The 19,789-nt window shown below is 44.8% G+C and overlaps 1 protein-coding gene across 3 annotated transcripts in view; it reads right to left on the bottom strand.

Annotated features, from left to right (window-relative positions):
- FASTKD2 (FAST kinase domains 2) overlaps positions 1-19,789 on the bottom strand; it is a 307,901-nt gene that overhangs the window by 18,240 nt on the left and 269,872 nt on the right. For all 3 annotated transcript variants that reach the window (XM_085648896.1, XM_085648894.1, XM_085648895.1), the window contains one exon: positions 5,019-5,133. In XM_085648896.1, coding sequence (XP_085505022.1) covers positions 5,019-5,133 — 115 coding nt within the window. The remainder of the gene's footprint in view (positions 1-5,018; positions 5,134-19,789) is intronic.

Here is a 19,789-nt window from a genome sequence, read left to right on the forward strand (position 1 = left end):
ACGCCGAAAAAGCGCTTTGACGCCTCATCAGGGATAGTAAGCGCTAAATAAGTGCATTTACAATACAGTACAATGCTCTAAATTAAAGCCTACAGATAATTGTTACTTGAATCTCACAGATTAACTTAGTAGGCAGGGGTTTTGCTGTTGCTTACCCGCTCGGACAGACCATGAGTATACGGGATTTGTAATGTGAGAACCATTGTTAAGCCCTGTTAGGAGAGATAATATTTTCCTTTGACAACTGTATATTTGTATACGTTTGCACTTTAATGAATGTATGCCTGATGGTTGTGTTGTGGAAAGTTTACAATCTGTACAGTTAGTTATGTCTACTCGGGTTTACTGTATACAAGCCAATGAAAGCAACTATAGGGCTGATTGGTGTACAGGAAAATGTTATGCCAGTTGCACTGGTCTGGCCTCTTTATTATGAACAGTTATTACAAAGGCAGTAGGCTTGGTTTAATCATTGTGAAAAGAACATGGGAAGTCAACAGGCCTTTAACAGTGGATTGTTATCATATGTTACAGGCTGTAGAAAGATATTTGATTACATGTATTCTCACAGATTACCATAGTATGCAAGGGTTTTGGTGTTGGACATTCACTCTGGAAACCCTTAAGAGAAGAATGTAACTGTGAGGATTCTTCTTGGGCTCAAGTGAGAGGGGCTGTATATTGTTTTTTTAACTATAACTTTGTAGATATTTGCAATTTTATAAATATATTCCTGATGGTTGCTAGCTTATGCGCTTTTTAATAGACCTTTGCTGTATATAATGTCAAGCCATTGGTAAAGTCTAGCGGTCTTATTGGTTCACTAGGAAAAGTTATGTCAGATTATTTTGGTGTGATTGGATTATGATGAAAAGTTATGACAAAGCAAGTAAGCCTTAATTTATTACTGTGAAAAGCGGCTGTTAAAGGAAATAAGCTTTTAAGAATGAATTGTTATTGTACTGAGGTAGATCCTGCAGGCAGGTATTTTATTACATGGAGTCTCGCAGATTACCACAGTTGGAAAGGGTTTTGGTGCTGGTGACCCACCCGAACAAACTAAGGGAAAAGACAATTTGGACTATGGAAATTCTTATTAGGCACTATTAGAAGAGGTTTATTTTTTTGACAACTGTATTTTGTACATATTTGTAATTTTATTACAGTATACCTGATGGTTGCCTTGTGGGAAGGCTTATGACCAACACTATAGGTCTAAATTGGTTATGGTGACAAGCCAATAACAAAGGTTGTAGGCTGCTTGTTTATAATGAGAAGTTACGATATAGATATAGGGCCTGGCATAATGACTGTGGAAAGCATATGTTGAATCCAATTGGTATTTAAGGGTAGATTGTTATCACTCTCTATAAAGCCTACAGATAGGTAGTTTGCCACATAGAAAATCACAGATTACAGCAGTAGGCAACAGCTTTCGTGCTGGTTACTCTAACAAACCATGGGTATAGAAAAATCTTTGTTAGACCTACTTAGGGGAGACAGTATTTTGCTTTGAAAAATGTAAATTGTATACTAAGTAATTTTAAGACTCTGTGCCTAATGGTTGCCTTGTGGGAAAGCTGATTTTCATTACAGAACCTTCAGTTTATTATGGTGACAGTCCAATGATAGCTATATGCCTGATTGGGTCACTGGGAACAAATATTTTCAATGCCATAAGTATAATCTGCTTATTATGAAACGTTATGATAAACTCAGTAGGCCTGACATACTGATTGTGAAAACATATGTTAAAGTTAATAAGAATTTATGGGTGGATGGTTATTTATTTGTATTAAAGGTTACTTATAGGTATTTTGTTACATGAAATGTCACAGATGACCTTTGTGGTAAAGGATTTAATGTTGGTTACCATCTACGACAGAAGATTTCTACTGTAAAAATTCTTGCTAGAATCTCTTATTAGATGTCTGCCAGGATCTTGTAACAAAATAATTATTCATAAAGCTTTTGGGTCAGGTCTGTTCTATGTATGTCTCAGTGTCATTTACACTGCTTCCATCCATCACAGTGTATTTTGTGTTTAAATGTTTCAGTCCACATTTGTCATTAGCTCTGCCATTTTATGAAAATGAATTGGCTTCAGTGTCAGGGCTGGGTGACCAATTCCTATTTTCTCCTTTTGTAGATCCCCTTTCATTTCTTTAGATCTCCTCTTTTTTTATTTTAATATTTCTTAAGAGGATAATATAGCTCTCCAGCCAGTACTAACAGGTCACTTGCTTGTTGCTCATTTCATCTGCAGTGTGCTGTATCCCACGTGGATAAAGAGAAAACAATATCCCAACTGGTAGCACTATAAAAGACAATTAGACATGTATGTACAATACATTACGTGGAAAGGAACGCGGGAGACTCAAATAGTTTTGAAATGTGCACATGACATCATATAATTAAATTGAAATTAGAGATTACAGTTAGTTATAGCAGCACTGTAGGCAAATGATGCCTGAAACAACCCGAATTGGACTTGGTGCTCAATTGTGTACGTGACACAAACAAGTGGCGACACAAGTGACAATTGTGATATCAGCGAAAAACGGCGCAAATTGTGGATGTGAACAATTATGTACAGTGGACGTTGTGGCTCAAAAATAATGATTTACAATGTTAGATTTGTGAAATTGAAACAATTGAGTCACAAAAGTGCATGCGCCATCAGTTGCGCTGAGGAGTCGACGTTTCGATCCTACCAATGAGGATCATCTTCAGGACTTGGTTGTTGGTAATAGCGGTGCTGAAATAAACTAAAAGTCGGGTGCCGTGTAGATCGGCGATGAGGGAGGCTTGGCGGCGTCCCACGTGGAGGGAACTGAATTCAGATACCTGAATAAAGCTAAAAGTTGGAAGCCGTTTTGATCGGCGAAGAGGGAGGCTCTGCGGCATCCCACGTTGGGGGAATTGAATTAGAAGGCCTGGTGAAACTGACTGAATCCGGTGGTGGGGTAGTAATCAGGGACCCGCCACGTTCGTGTGTGGAGTAGGGCTGTGGTATCCTACGTGGCTACGAGAAAACCATTATGGAATGCTGCTGTTCATAGGGTTTCATTGTTTTACCGTTACAAGATAGCCAACACGTCGGTTTTAAATGTGGTGGCCATGCTGAAACTTTCAAACAGCAATAGAATGTTTGCAATCCCTCTGCAAGTTGGACACCTGCTGCCAGGTTTAGTTTTGTTATTGCAAACATATGACTGCTGTGTTTAGATAGCAACGTAATCAAATTATTATCATTTTTTTTTAAAACTATTTATCTTTAAATTAACTAGGCCTGGGCAGTGAACTCTGCATGCGGAGTTTTCTGCACTTCGCGGACCATGCGGAGTTCCGAAAAAATGTGCTCTGCTGAGTTTTTCCCTAGCTCGTGCTCACCAACATCAAGTTGAGGAGCGCGAGCAAGGAAAATCCACCTCCCGTTGAGTTTTCTCAATACGTGCGGTCAGAATACTGAACACAGGCAGTTGCGGATGGGCACAACCACTCACGCTGAGAAACCTTTTGTTCGCGTTCAGAAAGCTGCTGCTCGGGTAGAAAACCTACTTGACTGGCAAGAAAAGAAGCAGTGCCCTCTTCCGCAGGGCATAGTGCTGTTTGCTGGAAATCAACGTGAAAGGTATGAACGAACACATTCTGCTGCTTGCGGAACAGCGCATAGCGCGCTGGAGTTTATGGGTTACTTCGAGGAGTTCTGCGTAGCGGAACCCCCCCTGGCCTAAAATTTCCCTTACATGTGTTGAGTTTATGCGCGTTTTAATGTGGTTGTGTCAGAGGATGAATGAATGGATACAGGCAAAGATGAGTGACAGAGTGCATGTATGATGAATTACTGAATGCCTAAAACACCCAATGAAACAAAAGGCACTTTCATTCATAAGGCAGACCTATTGGCACTGACAAAGCTTGTTCTCAAGTATTCTTTTAATTATAATATTTAATTATGGAGCATTAGAGAAGCACAATTTGTATTCTATGACCTTATTTAGTAAGGGGGACAACAGCTGAGAAAGTTTTGCCACACAATGTGAATAAGCAATCTCACAAGCACATACAACTGAATTAACAAAAACAATCTGCTATTGCTGAGAATCTGGATTTATAGAGGGTAAAGAGAAATGTTGCTAAATAGCGGAATTTGTGTTAGGATCAATGGTGCTGAAAACGGAGAGAAGAGATGAACAAGAAATGCACTGAAACACCATTCTTAACAGGTCAATAAATAAAAACAGACTGCTAAAATGTGCCGTTCATATACATCGGGAAAAATGGAAAGCGAGAAACAGAAATAAGTCCAAAGCAGAATTTTAACAGAATTGGAGAGATGGGTTAAGTGACGGCAGAAAAAAATAGGTGTAGATGGTGTAATGGTCCCGATCAGCAGACAGAAAACGAAAGCAACAGTTTTGCAGTGGGTATTACTATATAATGCAATACTACCATCCTAGGTAAATCCTGAGATGTGGAAGAAAATGCCATTCTACAATTGTTGCATAGTATACTTTATACTAAATAAACCAGATTTATACTTCAAGTGATTCTGAGAGCTCTCTACAGTGCTTGCAAGAAGAAACGAGGGAAGCCAAAGCAAGAAAGGAGGGAAGCCAAAGCATGAAACGAGGGAAGCCAAAGCAAGAAACGAGGGTAGCCAAAGCAAGAAACGAGGGTAGCCAAAGCAAGACAAGCCTGCTTAGGAGACAAGGCTTTGGCGGTACATGCGTTTAGAAGCATGCAAAAATGTTGGCTTACATAACCTGGCAATGGATGGCTCTCATTCATGGTGGTTGATATCACCGCATTGATCACTTAAGATTTGAAAAATAATAGTCCTCTTTTATGAAAATTCAACCCAAAGCACTTTCATCGTAGTCTCCATCCATCAGCACTGCACTTGGATGAGGAATCGATTTACTTTAGTCTCATGCTGCTTTGATATGTCTTTGGAAATCTCTATTCTGGTCATGAATATGCACAACATTTGCACCAAAGAAAGTCGATCTTACCAGCACGACGTGGTAGCCCATCGCTCGCAGGTGCCTCATCTTCATTGCCAACTTGCCTTTGGGGTGGTCTGTGCCGAGACAGAATGATGAAGGCGGGGCACAGATAACAGCTACCCTGTGAACAAGGAGAGCAGGAAAAACATACTTAACACAGCGTGGTGACTCAACGTCTGTCTGTAGATGGGGGGGTGCACCAGATTACAAAACAGTTTGAGTATTCAGAATATATAGCAACGCTGCATTCCAGAAGATATTTGTTAATCTGCACCTACAGATTTATGCCTTTGCCTGGATGAAGGTTTCCAGCTTGATCCGAAAATTCACAAAGCAAGCCAAGTTTACTCCTGGCTCAGGTTTTCAGGAATAATCCAGAAAACGTTTTTAGAATTACTATTTAAGTCTACGTGAAGGGTCTTTGGTGTGCTCTTTTCTACAATATGTACAGTGCTCCACACAAAAAAGCCATCACGTTTGTGCAGAAGCAATTTTTTTGGCTGCAAGCAAAACTTTTTTTTTTTTAAAACCACTTCCCTTACACTACAGTAATTTTGGGAGCGACACTTCTAATTCCCACCTCAGAGGATCTGTCCGTACCTTTGACAAGAGTAAATCTACACTCTGTTTCATGGTAGAAATAAACCGGAAGAATGTTTGTTAATACCTACAGACTTTTGAGTTTGAGGATGTTCCCAAACATCCAAGGGCATTCCCGCCCCAACGTTCAATCCCCAACAACGAGGTAGGATTTATCAATGTTATTTCATGATATTACACCATCATGGGGAAATATTTCACACAAGTTAATCGATTTAAGGGTTCAAGTTCTCCATATGTGAACTCCTTTTGCACATCAAGTCATTTGCATGACTAGAGTGAAAAGTGTTTTGCAAAACCTATAGAAAGTTAGCAACACGTTTACATGTTGCGATTTCCGTTAAATCACAAAATTAATAACCAAATACATTTAGTCTGGTTGTAACTTGCCCGGCCAAGTCATGACCTCACACCAATACCTGCCTGCTTTCTAACAAGGATAACACATCGCTCAGTAAGCTATGACCTTGATCTTAAAACGTCCATAAACAGCAGTAGGACAATGTGCATTATTTAATTTCTTACGTCCATTCTGCTGCCCCTTGAAAACCACAATCATGTGCAGGTAGCCCCACCAGTGGTTCACTATTGTGGGAAGGCTAGGATTTTCAGAATCAGATGCTCTTTAAAGGTTATAATGACTATTTCCTAAGCTTGATGACAAGGACAGCAAGATTTTATTGTATACAAATTTTAGCTTAGTATTATTGAAATCCTTGATACCACATGATGCTGATTATGCAAATCAATAATTAACAGCTGTACCTCACTTTCAAGCAGATTCAGGAGGGAAGTTTTCACCTGTTGTCGAGTCAAACTATTGCAATGCATTACAATGGGGCAGAGATGAAAGTCGATGGTACTGGACTCAACGCAGGACACACTAAAATATTGTTTACACTTATTTATCCTTCAAGGAGTCATTCTATTGTCTGTCTCTTTTAAATGATGCTCTTAGAAAGCACTAACCACAAATGTATGAGTCTGCTCTTCAATAAGCGGACGTTTGTGTCAAATATGCACGACTAGTTTGGTCTTGCCTACGCAGAGCGCATGCGCTGCATAGGAGGGGACCTCTTGGAATCTATTCGCTCTTTTGCCCAAAAACGCTTTGCATTGCTTTCAATGGCAACGCGTGCACGTTTGGCGATTCCCTTGCGGGAGCGAGCGGTGACATCTGTTAGCAATTATCGCGCTCGCTCCCTTAAGGTAAACGCTGTGCGTCACTGCTCTCGGATGCTAGAGCTGTTCAGAGGGACGTGAATGGAGCGTGCACTGGAAGCCTGCTGCCTGAAGTCCGTCACTTGGAAAAGGAATGTGCCGTGAGTGCTGGGATTTTTACACCCCTGTGCTGTGTTCACGCATATTGTTTCACTGAATTTGCATGTTTGGGGAAGGACTATTGAGCGGAATCTTTTGCTTCATTCTTTTTATCCATTCATTAAATATGACAATATTTGTTCTTTTAAACCAGAAGAAAGTGCCACTCCTGCGCGAGTGTACTTGTTGCTTATTTATTAAATTTGAGTTTGCGTGCGCAGCTTCAGTTGTGTGCCATCAGAGTTCCATCTCCCAGGCAGCGCACCTCAAGGGGTCTCTGCGGTCGCACATAGGACAGAGGGCGCTAGCCAGGTGTTCTAGGCGCGGCAGCAGTGCGCTTCCGGTCTTCGTTCACGTGCGCCAGCAGAAGAGGCAGCCTGTATTTTCCTCTGCCCAGGAATATATGTCAGTAGGAACAGTCAGTCTAGGGGAAAGGCAGCATGTCGGATGTTTTTGCGAGGCCTAAGGCAGCAAGCTAACACCACCTGGTGCCGTCTACGGTTATTAGCCACGTTGGATACCTCGACATTAATAGATGCAGCATGCTTGCTTTAAAATCTTTAAATAAATGTTGCTGCACGAGGGTGGGCCCCTGCAGACTAATAGCACCGCCCACTCCCCCCCCCGCCCCTTCTGGTGGGCATAATAAGGGAAACTTTACAATACAGAGGTGATTTGAGCACTACACCAGAGGATCTCCTCAGTTCCAGATTACACAGAGTTCAGAAGACCACCCAACTCCAGGGTGGAGTGATATCTTTGTTCTCGAATAATTGTATTGGGTAACCAGATCACTTGACTTCAGAGCACAACCCAGAGCTAGCAGCCAGCCCTTCACCTCTGTCCCACTCCCAGCACAGATCAGAGCGAGGCCTTGCAGCTCCTGAGTGAAGCCAGGGCCCTTTCCTAGAGCTCATCTGCAGACGCGTGGGCTATGTCACTCAGAACTCGAGGGTCCTGGAGTATTGTGTTCCACGCGCTTGCTATCGGGGAATTTGGGAAGTCCTAGAGCATCCTCACGGCACAAAGCCGTGTTTTGTGTCTGCACCCAATTTGTGAGCGAGCGAAACCACTCTTCCAGCAGTGGGGGCTCAGGGCGCTTTCAACGTCTAGTGACAAAGCGCTTAGCAGTAAGTGTAGATAGAATGCTTCATAGCCCTGTCAGGGGGCTGACATGCTTTGTAGGATGGGAAGCATGTTGTACTGTAAGTTGTGTTTAGTTTGAAAGAGGATGGGTTATAGTGTGGGTAATGTAGGAAGTGTTATAGTCTCATGTGATGACCAGAGTGGTGCTTTTATCCTGTCTTCTGCCACTGTGCTTAAGTGTATGGTGGAGAAAAGAAGTGAGGGATAGGATGCTTGAGCTTTATATGTTTGCTGTTGTAAGAGTGTGGCTTGTGAGGATTGCTTATGCGGGAAGCCCGGACGTTGTGCATGAAGAGAAGTGGTTTGCTCTTCTTATATCACAGTGATAGTGTAGCTGCATTTATGCCTGGTGTGCAAGAAAGCAGAGTGAGAGAGGGGACCCATTGGGCAGTGCCCACTATCCTAATGGAGGAACAGTCTTGTGATCTTGGGTGAGATCCACCCCCAAGCCATTTCTCTTTGAAAGTGGTTCTTTCTGTTTATTATTCTAGATGATCCTGGATCATCTGTTGAGGAAGATCCGGGTCCTTGCCGCCTTCATTAATTCCACAGGATTGTCTTTGCTAGATGGGGATTTCCGCACCAATGTGTTTCTTTTTCTGGTGAAGGATGAGCTGCTGAGGTGTACTGGTATGTAAATACCTTTAGAACTGTCCTTGGAGGTAGCATGACCCTTTGTCATTGCTAACCGCCAATAGCTCTGGCTAAACACGAATAAGGTCCCAAAAGCGAGACCTTTGGCTATGCCAATGCTTGTTTTTAATATGTATGCTACTTAATGAATGAAGACAGGGCGTGATAGCGTTTATCCAAAGCTTAAATTCACTGTCTGCGACCCTTTGCTTACACTTCCCTGTGGGTTACTGAAAGCATTCCGTCATATCAAACAGACTGGTGTTTGATCGCCGCCCTTACACAGAAAAGAGAAGAAAAAAGCCCCTTTCCCACTACGCAAGGCAAGCACAGCGATCTTAAGGCAGCAGAAATTGAGGGAAAATCTACTCAGAAGAGCTATTAAATAAAACGATCTGTGTGGAAATGAGGCTTACCATGTACAAGCAGGTAATTGGATTTGACAGATCTGTACTTTTACCACAAAAAAAGTCATAGTGCCAGTTTTTACAACAGCCTTTTCAGCTCCAAGATTACAGCCATACAAGCATAGTCACCCATTTTATACATCTGGAACTTCACCGAAGCAATATCAAGAGACTAGACAAATGGTGACAAAGGCACTTATAAAACTTTTTTGTAGTGGAATTCCAAAGAAGCCTGTGAGAAATGGTGGTGAATGCACATGGTGACTGCTACCTTTAACCCTGTTGACGAAAGTTTGTTCTCAGCGCCCTAATATGAACAGTGTTAAGTTTCTCTGTCTCGTACCAACCTGCCGCCCACTTTACGCTCACCCACCGATCTTAAACTATTCATTTGGCTTATAGTGCCACGTAAAACACCCTACATTCACATGCTCACTCACTTTTCAGTCGCTTTTATTTCTGCTATTTTATTCTTTTTGTTCTTACAGTTCTATTCCAGAAACACTGCTCAAAGGCCAGCGAGTTGGCCAGTGCACGCAAGTTTCAATGCAAGACTGAGACTCGGGATCAGCATGGGGTTATGAACATCTGTCTCAAGCACCAGACTTCGGTCTCTTTGGTTTTCAGAAGATTACCTCTTTTGGTCAATACATGTGCTTTACTTTCTTTTTAAGAACTGGATTGTCTTTAACTGGTCCCCATAGGCTCATGGCGTTCCAAGCATAGCACAGCCAACCTGCTGATGTTCCCGCACTGACCCCGACGCTAAGGACCGAAGCAGAGTAGTGTCTGCATTCCTGTTTTACTGTCCCAAAAATATTATTCACCGAAAAGACTGTCATGTGTGCCAAACATGCTGAAGTTACAGACATGACGTGGTTTCTGGCGCACACTGGACTGAGATCAGGTCTTAGCCACTCAAAATGTAAACAGCAGAATCATAATTGGTGCGAACATTATTTTTTCTACGAAGTTCTGTCCGTGTTAAAATCAAGGAGACCACTAGATATTTGTTTTGCAGAGGGGAGTGAATGCAGGGGAGGGAGATTTTGCAGCTTTTATCACCCCCTGTCCTCGTCAAGACCCCACACCCAAGATCTCCCTGGGCCAGTCGGATTAGGAACTAAAATAGGCCCGGGCACGCCCGAAATATACAAAAGTGGCCCATATTTGTGGATCAAGACCTTTGGTGAAGCATTGCTTGGTTACTATCTGGTAGGACCAGTAGCATTAGATCGGAAAGATAACCCCATTATTACACTGCGTCTCACCCACTGGTACATGGACACTGATCTTTAAATCCATAAATCTCCCTTCATCCTTGCTCACGCTCATACCCTTGAGTCCTCTCCCGGGTTCTTATCCCCCTTAAACTCCTGTTCGTTCATGAGGGATCAGTGTTCACCTTTAGGCCCTGTATATCTTGCTCACTGTTACCTGGAACCTCAGTTCAGTGAAAACAATGTTCACTATGAGATTTACTGAGGCTTCTGTTTACTCTCATCTCTCCCATGCCTCTGCGCGCGCACACACACCACTAAATCTCCAGAGCACATACTAACCCTTAGTTAAGCCCCGCAGGTTTCCTTTTCTTCTGAGATTTTACAGAAAAGGCCTTGCTCACAATAGGTCTTCAAGGCTCTATGATTTATGCTTAGGCCTGGTCCCTAATTTTAGTTTCCAGAGGCTCCTGCTAACTATTAGTTCCAAAATGCTCCTGCTTAATCTCAAGTTATGTAACATCCCTCACTCTATGGTGCCTGAAGTTTCTCCTTGTCTGAAGCCCCTGAGGCTCCTACTCAACTTCAGGATATTATAGCTCCTCCTCTCTTTCTGGGGGTAAATGTTTTCATTTGTTCTGCATTCCGTCCATCAATTGTGTGTCTTGCTTTCTCACCCCAAGTACGCCGGGTATGCCCAGACGTGGGCCCCAGGCTCACTGTGTCACTGGATTCAAGCTATCCTGGCTGATGAGGGGTGAAACCCCGAAACCAGTCCTTGGATGCTTGTTTCAGGTCCAGGGAGGACCTGGCTTGGCAGTTCGGGCTGGACTGTTCCCATGAGGCACAGGGTTAAGACTGATTTGCTTATGGTCAGGTCTACACTGGGGTGGCATGGTGAGCAAAAGAATGATGGATTTAACCCAGATCTCTTGACTGGGGGTGAATGTTTTGACTGCACTCCGTCCATCAATTGTGTGTCTTTTGCCTCCTCTCTTTCTTGTCATTGAACTTCTTGGTCACTCACGTCCTTAAACTCCATGGTGTCCCTGTTTATTCCAAGACTCTACCTGATCTCCAGGTTTACCTCTATTCACTGTTGACTGAAATGTGACCCTATTAAATAAGAATACCCCCTCCTCATTTTCAAGTGAAACAGTACTGCAGGACCTCAGGCTGTCTATACTCTCTGAAAGGGAAATGAGATCAGCAATCTTCTGTCATCTGCCCATTCTACTTGGCTGCCTGAAGTGAGAAGCTTCCCAAGACTCCTTTTGAAGTTAATGGAGCCACTGAGTGGCTGTACGAAATTGGGTTATTAGTAGAGGGGGATGGAAGTCCCACTCAGGCAATAACCACAATCCTGGTCAGGGTGAACCACAAAAGTCACTATATTAACCCCTGCTTAACATTCTGGATGCTTGACACACAAGCAGTCAGACTTAACTTAGAGGCAATGTGTAAAGTATTTATGCAGTATACAAACAGTAATAAAGTGAAAACACAAAACAAGAAAAATCCCAACCCAATTTAGAACAGTAGAGTCAATTTTAATAAATAAAATGACCCAAATCCATCAATCAGGAGTTTGTATAGTGCGGCTACTCACCCGTGAGGGTCTCGAAGCACTGGGGGAGGCTGCTGATCCGTCTAGGCGTGGAGGTTTAGTCGAAGAGCCAGGTCTTGAGATCCTTCCTGAATTGTGTAAGCGATGGGGATTGGCTGAGATGGAGAGGCAGGGTGTTACACGTCTTGGCGGCGTGGTAGGAGAAGGCTCTTACTCCGGTTCTGGTCTTATGAATCTGTGGGACTGTGGCCAGGGAAAGTGGGGCGGAGCAAAGTTGTCTGGCGGGTACATGGAATGAGAGGCGGTGGTTCAGATATGCTGGTCCTGTGTCATGAAGAGCCTGGTAGGAATGTGTGAGGAGCTTGAAGGGGATTCTCTTGTTGATTGGGAGCAAATGGAGTTTTCAGAGGTGTTGTGTGAGGCGGCTGTGGCGGGGATGTCGAGGACCTGTCTAGCCGAAGCGTTTTTAACGTTCTGTAGTTTCCTGAACTGTTTCTGGGCGACGCCAACATAGAGTGTGTTGCCGTAGTCGAGTCTGCTTGTGAAGACTGCGTGGGTGACAGTCTGTCTGGATTCTGTGGGGATCCATCTGAACATCTTCCAAAGCAAGCAGAGTGTGTGGAAGAAGGATGAAGATACAACGCTGATCTGGAGGTTCTTTGTGAGCAAGGAGTCCCGTAAGATGCCAAGGTTATGTGCGTGGTCCGTGGTGTGTGAGGGGTTACCAGTGCAGCAGGCCACCAGAAGTTGTCCGAGTTGAGCTTGAGGCAGCTATCTTTCATCCAGGTGACATCAGCCTTCATCCCGCTGTGAAAGATTCTGGCGGCTGTGGATTAAAATCCAATCAGAAGAACCGGAGTTATAAACTTGTAACGTTTTTAGTGAAATCTAGCACCTAAGAGATCAAAGAGCCAATCCAAGGTATCTGGTCACACAAGACTGGGGCAAAGTCAAAAGTTAAGACTGACCACGATGGAACGCGGCTGGTATCAAGGGTCGATTGAGCCCGGACTCAGTCTACCTTCAGAATTAGAAGAAGTTTTGCGAAAATGTTCTGGAGAAGGCATAATCTTAGTGGGGCAAAGCAGCAGGCTTTAGCCGAGAGAAGGTCCTCAACTTCAGAGAGCTGCTAGATGAAGTTTTGGTGAAGCCATCCACGATGGCAGGAATAGCTGGATTTTCAGGCCAAGGAAATTGTTGATGTCGTTGTTGATGGGCTGCTGGTCATTGTCGAACCCGTGAAGTTTTCTACCTTCTGGCTTAGAAGTTTTTCTGGAGCTCGGATTCACCCAGCGTTATGGGGCTGCAGGCTGTAGGCAAAGAGGGCTCCGGATGGTCCCACTGAAGAGGATTTGCTGCTGCGGAGAATGTAGCGGGAGATGCAGCAAAGTCAATCTCATTGGTGATGCACCTTCGGCAGATCGGCTTACATGTAGGTTCGGGTCTTCTGTCAGTTCTCAGAGCTGTTTTTGTTGAAAAATGCTTTAAATCCCAGACTTTTGATTCTGGTACGAGAAGGCCACTCCAGCACCACCCCAAGAGTACAGAACCTGGGGAGACACTACTTGGGGAGTTATGAATCATTCCAGAAGGGGCCAGCAGCAGGATTAAATGACTCATGAACTTGTTATGTCCCTGTAGCTAACACAGCAGGCCAGCCAAGTAGACTTTGGAGTCATTCTGGTGGTCCTTGGTTCAAGGAGCAGGTCCAGTCCGCCTTCAGACAGTAGAGCAGCAAGGCAGTCCTTTCAGCAGTAGGGCAGTCCTTCTTCTGAATCTTCCACAGGTACAGGAGTGTACAGAGAGTGGTTCTGGAGGTCCAATATGCATTCCTTGTGTCATGTGGTGGGGCACCCTGCTCTACCCCCACATCTATTTCAGGGAAAGTTCTTCCCCTGTGAAGGGTTCTAACTGTCAGGGGTGACAACAGGCTAGTGTCAGGTTCCTTTGTGTGACTTAAAATCCAACTTTACCATTAAAGAGGCTTTTAAATTACAAGTCGTTTGAGTCTAAACAACATCTCTATATGCTTCCAATCCAAAGTTAGCACTTATTAAATGTAATAAGTAACCTAGTGTTAGTCAATGGGAGAGACAGGCCTTACAACAGTACCATCACTGCCAGGACAAGTACACATGTCCTGGTTTTTAAATACAATGCACCCTGCCTCATGAGCTTGTAAGGCCTACTTCACATGTATTAACAAGCATTTGCAATGCAATTGGTCTCTACTTTGGGACCTTATATGTATTTAGCTATGCAGCACATTAGCCTGGGTGCTGAAACATTTACTGTCCTTCAACATGGAGGGAAATTAAGCACCAAACTGCGTGACATGCCAGGTATGGGAACATATGGAGAGAAATATTGCCTTTCAGCGGGAAATGGTATAGTCCAAAGCTATGTTTTAAATATAATATCAGGGCCTTCGGTGGTCATATCGCTGAAAATACAAGATGTGAAAAAAATAATATGGTCTACGGGTGCTCGTGGAAGACAAGTTCTGTGGACTGGAATCTAAAGAATGCTTAAGTGATTAGCTAGAGTTCCTCAACAGGAAGCAATTATTTCACAGGATAGCCGAGACATACATAGATGCAAATATATGAAAGATTGTCAGTAGGTTGTTTGCACACACCATCTCGTTCCTTTGCCGACCTGCCAGACTCAATATTAAAGGCCATTCATCAGATAAACGTCTGTTTCAGAGTCTGCCCGGCCTTGCAAAGACCTCTTACCCTGTGGATCGGGAACGGTTCACACTTCACTCTTGGTCCCAGGCGGCAGAACATACCAACGGGCAAACAATTCATACTTTTAAAAAATGACACCAATGCTGTGCTGCCTCTGAAGATTTATTGTGCTTCACAGAGCACCACAACCGGGCTGTGTGACTCGCATAGTAATGCTGTTTTTTTTGTCTTTTTAAGAAACAAAGCACAATTTCTTACGTTTAATACAACAAAAGATCAATAACCATTCCAAATTTGGCCATTCAAGTGATGTGTTTTGGCATTTGTACAGCGCACATCTGCAGTAGTGAGGATTTGTAGCCCTTAAACTGCCAGGGTGGTTACCTTCGGACCTCTGTGGTTCGAGAGTTTTGTGGTTTCTCATGCGACCTTCGTGGGATGAGTTGCTTGAGGTGCGTGGTGTTGTCACACATGGCATGGGGGTATTGCGGTGATATTGGCACTGCTGGTATTTATGCTAATGTTTCTAGACCACACAACGTGCAGTTTATTCCCACCTACCTGGAGAGTCCGCACCTAATGGGGGACTTACCACCCCTTTCAGTGGTTAAGATGTGTTGGCTTGTGGGTTGATTGAGGGTCATACACGGACTTGGTGCTAAGATCTGGTAGTTTAGAGCCATCTGGAAAGCGAGGTGTGTTCTGTGTATTTTGTTTTTGTTTTTGTGTTTTAGAGTGCGCTTTATACTAGTTTAGCTTCTCTAAGCACTGTCAGCTAACAGTTGATGCTAATTCCCAATTCACTGGTACTGAATTTATCGACTTCGTAGTGACGGAGGGCTGACTTGGCTTTGCAAAGATTCAAATGACCTACGCATCACATCCGATATCAGCAGAGAATGTTAAACTTTGAGCTATATTGCTGCTATAATCCATCCAAATTTGATTAAAAGAAAAAAAACGTTAATTATAAAGATTGTTTACCGAGGTGGCATCCTGCACCCGCCTGTGCCCCAGCGAGCAGCGGGGACGCCGGGTTCCATAGAGGGCAGTAGTACCCGCACACACCAGCCTTACCTCGCTCTGGGATTCCGGCAGCCTGGCGGCCGGTGGAAGAGGCGCCGTGTGCTATTCCGGCCCGTCCGTGGGGCTGGAGAGGAGCTTCCGAGCCGAGAGCGAGAGCGGAGGACACAAGTGGTCCGCGGGAGTGCTTCCTCCTGACCGACCCCTGCAGAGGACACAAGTGGACCGCGGGAGTGCTTCCGACCGACCCCTGCAGAGGACACAAGTGGACCGCGGGAGTGCTTCCTTTTGACCGACCCCTGCAAGCCTTTGTAGAAAGAAGCATTGTGTAGTCAGGCGGGTGATCTGTGGGTGGGGAGGATGGAGTGAAACCCGGCCGCGCTTCACCTCGTCCTGCTTCGCAGCTTGTGCTGTCTCTGCCTCCCTTTGTCTAGCATACGCACGATGTAAGGCATCGCGCGCATGCGAGACAAAGAGTGCGAATTCACCCACCAATGACACGCCAAACAAGCATTGAAAATGCAATAGGACTCATATTTACGCGAGCCCTATTGCATTTTACACGGAGGTGCGAGAGTAAAAGAAGGCATGAACGGGAGGGGGGTGGTTGTGGTGTAAAAAGTTACGGACTACGGGAGGGAACGGGGAGAGGCAGGGGAACAAAACTGTTTTTCTAGTAAAGGGGCCGATAGCCTCATAAGGATAAAAATGACGACATGGCAGTCAGGAGGTGGGATTAACAAGAAAAGCACCAATCAGAATGCAGAAATTATGAGTCAAGCCAATCAAAAATAAGGCTGAAAAGTGGGCAGAGCTTCCCCAACTATACTGTATACAGCATCTCTCAACGAGACAGCGCATGCGCTGCCTAGTCAAGACCTAAAAAGGAAGATTTAGGCCTAGAAAAGGTTTATTTTGCCAGGTCGAAATGGCAGTTTAAAACTGCACTACTGGCTACAGTGGCAGGCCTTAGATAGGTTTTAAAAGGCTACTTTAGTTGGTAGCATGAGTGCTGCAGGCACACTAGTAGCATTTAATTTACAGGTCCTGGGTACAGGTAGTACAATTTACTAGGGGCATAGAAGTGAATTAGATGCACCAATCCGGTATATGTCAATTGGTAGGGAGAGAGCATAAGCAAATTACCACTGGTTAGCAGGGAAAAAGTGCACTGAGTTCTATTGGCAACAAAAACAGGTTAGCAACAGAAGGAAAACATCTGGGGGAGACCCAGCAAAAGGGACAGGGCCCACAGTGAGTGAAACTGGCATTACACCATAGAACTGCCTGAAGCAAAATAGATAAAATCCCAGAACATACAAATTTGACAAACTAGAAAGCAAGATTGTCACCTATGAGTAAAATGGATGACCCTGGATAGATGGATTAATTTATTGCCCAAACCAGCCAAAACAGTGAACGAGGTAAGTGGCTGTTGCAGACGTTTCTGTGCCAACTTCATGTTACAATTTGGACTCGGGGCCCACTTATCCTTTCAAGACTACTGAAAATTGTTACCATTGCATTGGATAATGAAAATAACCAAGTGATCATGTGTCAGGCACGAGTGACTCATTCAGTCATTGTAGCTTGTTTTGTTCGGCATAAACGCAAAGCTAACTAGAAGTGCTAAAACAAATAGGAAAAAAAGAGCTGCCCACACCTGACATGGGGAAACCGGAGCTCTGTGCAACTTTCACCATCGAAATGCGATCATTGCTCCATGATAGTCCAGTCTTAGCATTTTGTTGTTTGAGTGTTTCGTGTAGTGTAAAGATGCTTTGGCTGCTTCAAATGGCTTTGGCATAAGAATGTATACATATTTACAGGCACTGTGTAGCGTTTGCTCATCAAAACTTGCGAGATGCATGGTGAGATCACGACTCTACATAGTCCGCTGCTGTTGCAATGATATCAGCCAACGGAACCTTTTTCATGTGTGACATAATCTGTCAACTTTTGCTTTATAACTGACAAGAATTTGCATGCTTAGATTTTTAAGGCAATACTACGGATTGTAAAAATATAACTATGGCAGCGATGAAACAGTTCTGAATCTTAGTGTGCCCTCTTGCGATTCCTCCATCATCCTCACCAATCAGGGTCTCTTGGCAGTACGCTAGAGTAAGACTGTTTTCCATTATGCAGCTATGCTGTCTCAAGCATGAAGAAGAGCAGTCCAGTCTTTCCAATTTAAAGACGCTCTTCTGCCGCATGCCGCGTTTCGGCAGAGGCATCCAGACACACATTTTGCCCAGTATGATCACTGTTTGTTAAGAAGAGGTTATTTGTCAGAGAATGTGGGAGACATCCATGCATGGCCCCAGCACAGATTATTTGTCTGGCAGGTTAGAGTGTGGCACTACAAGGTTTTGCGATTAGCGCACATAAATCATGTTACGTTAGGTAGTTCCAATTGTGCTCTTCATTCCCCATTAACTGGAAAAAATTTTTTAAAACTGCACAGAAACAGATTAGAATAAACTGAACCCCCTCCGCACCGCCTTCAATGCCTCCACCAGTTCCCCTTTCGAGGGTAGGGTGAACTTCGCTGCTCAGAAGCAGCACCACCTGAGGTGAGCCTCCCCGTCGGGCCACAAGGCTGGGGCAGGGTAGGCAAGTACAGTCAATGTTCGGTTTGGCCCACTGTCACTCTGTATGTGGCAATGGGCCGGCAGGCAAAATGATAGTGTGCATATGCTACGATGGGGAGGGGCTGCTGCAGCCTCTCGAGTTCAGAGGAGCAACATGAGCCAGCCCCAATATTGATAATAAGTACGTTGAAAACAACAGCCAACATTTGGTCTTGGGCACCTGACTATTACCTGCCTTCCCAATAGCCCTGGGGCCACTTACATGATTTATAACAGATACAATTTAAAAGGCTCTGTGGCTTGAGCTATGCACCTACTTGTTACACCAAGTATTTCCTGTATGGTGTTTGAACTAGAATAATCTAAAGAATTTGACTCCAGTTTACAAAGAGATCCTCCGTGAAGCATCTGTATTAAAAGGGACCATCCTATTTAGAGAAAGCAGGCAGCCCTGCCATCGCCCGTCCCTCCCAGAGGGACTGGGAGGGACCGCACAAGTCTTTAAACCCTTGGCCTGGCCATACGGGATGGGGACGAACCAGGTACCTGGCAATGAGGGAGGGTTGACTCACCTGCACGTCAGCCATTCGCCACCGGGCTCGACCCCTGGGGCACCGATAGTCCCCCAGCTTGGGCAAAGGCCCTGAGCCATGCCAGCGGATTGGTGTGTAGCCCACCCACGCCTTGGTGGGAGGCATCAGAAGGGAAGAGCCGGGTGGCTCCCCATCCCTCCCGCCGCTCACCGAGAGGAGCCAGGCTCCCTTTGCGGCCTTGGCTCCTTCTCTTTCAGGCAGCCCTGCCCCCGAGAAAGGCTGCTCCTCAGTCGCCCTAAACCGAGGCAGGCCAGGATAGGGTGTGGGAGGGCCAGGGGCGGTAGGGCCTTCAGAGGGCACTCCCAGGGAGTCACTGCCATTTTGTTTACCCTCTGCAGGGTCGTGCTGTATGAGCGTGGGTTCCATCTCAGGAGGGCCTACCATTGTGTCCCTCCCGGAGGGGCTGGGGCCGCACCCCCCATTCCTCACATGTTCGTCACTCATCTTCGTTGCTTGAGCGGCCCAAGTATTTGGGCGATACTTCTTGCTGCTGTACATTGCTGCGTGATGTTCCTCTCTCTGCTTTTGGCAGGCCTTGAGAGTTTGACACAGATACAGCGCAAGCCTCGCAGTCCTTGCCCCATGGTGCCTTGGTAGGCATAGGTTACAGACCTTGTGTGGGTCGTGTTGTTCAAACTTGTGTTGGAAGTTTGGACAAAACTTAAAGGGAGTATTTCCCATGACCACTATCTTGCCTCATTCTCGGTCCATGTGCATCGTGTGATGTTCTGCTGGAATCTCCCCTCCGTGTTTTGTGGATGGAGGTCTTTTTTCTTCTCCGGTACCTTGCTGTTCTTCGTTTATCGTTTCCCATAAAATCTTCTCCAAAATTTCAGAGCTTCTTTCTTTGCTTCCAGACCCAATGGTGGAAAAAAGAATATGAAGATGGCTACCACGCACAGGACCTCCCGCGGTGCTGTCTCACTTCACACAAGAGACAGACCTAGCACCACATGGCGGCCGAAGAGGCCCACAGAAATA

This window comes from Triturus cristatus, chromosome 3_2 (genome assembly GCF_964204655.1).
Source record: "Triturus cristatus chromosome 3_2, aTriCri1.1, whole genome shotgun sequence".
NCBI lineage: Eukaryota > Metazoa > Chordata > Amphibia > Caudata > Salamandridae > Triturus > Triturus cristatus.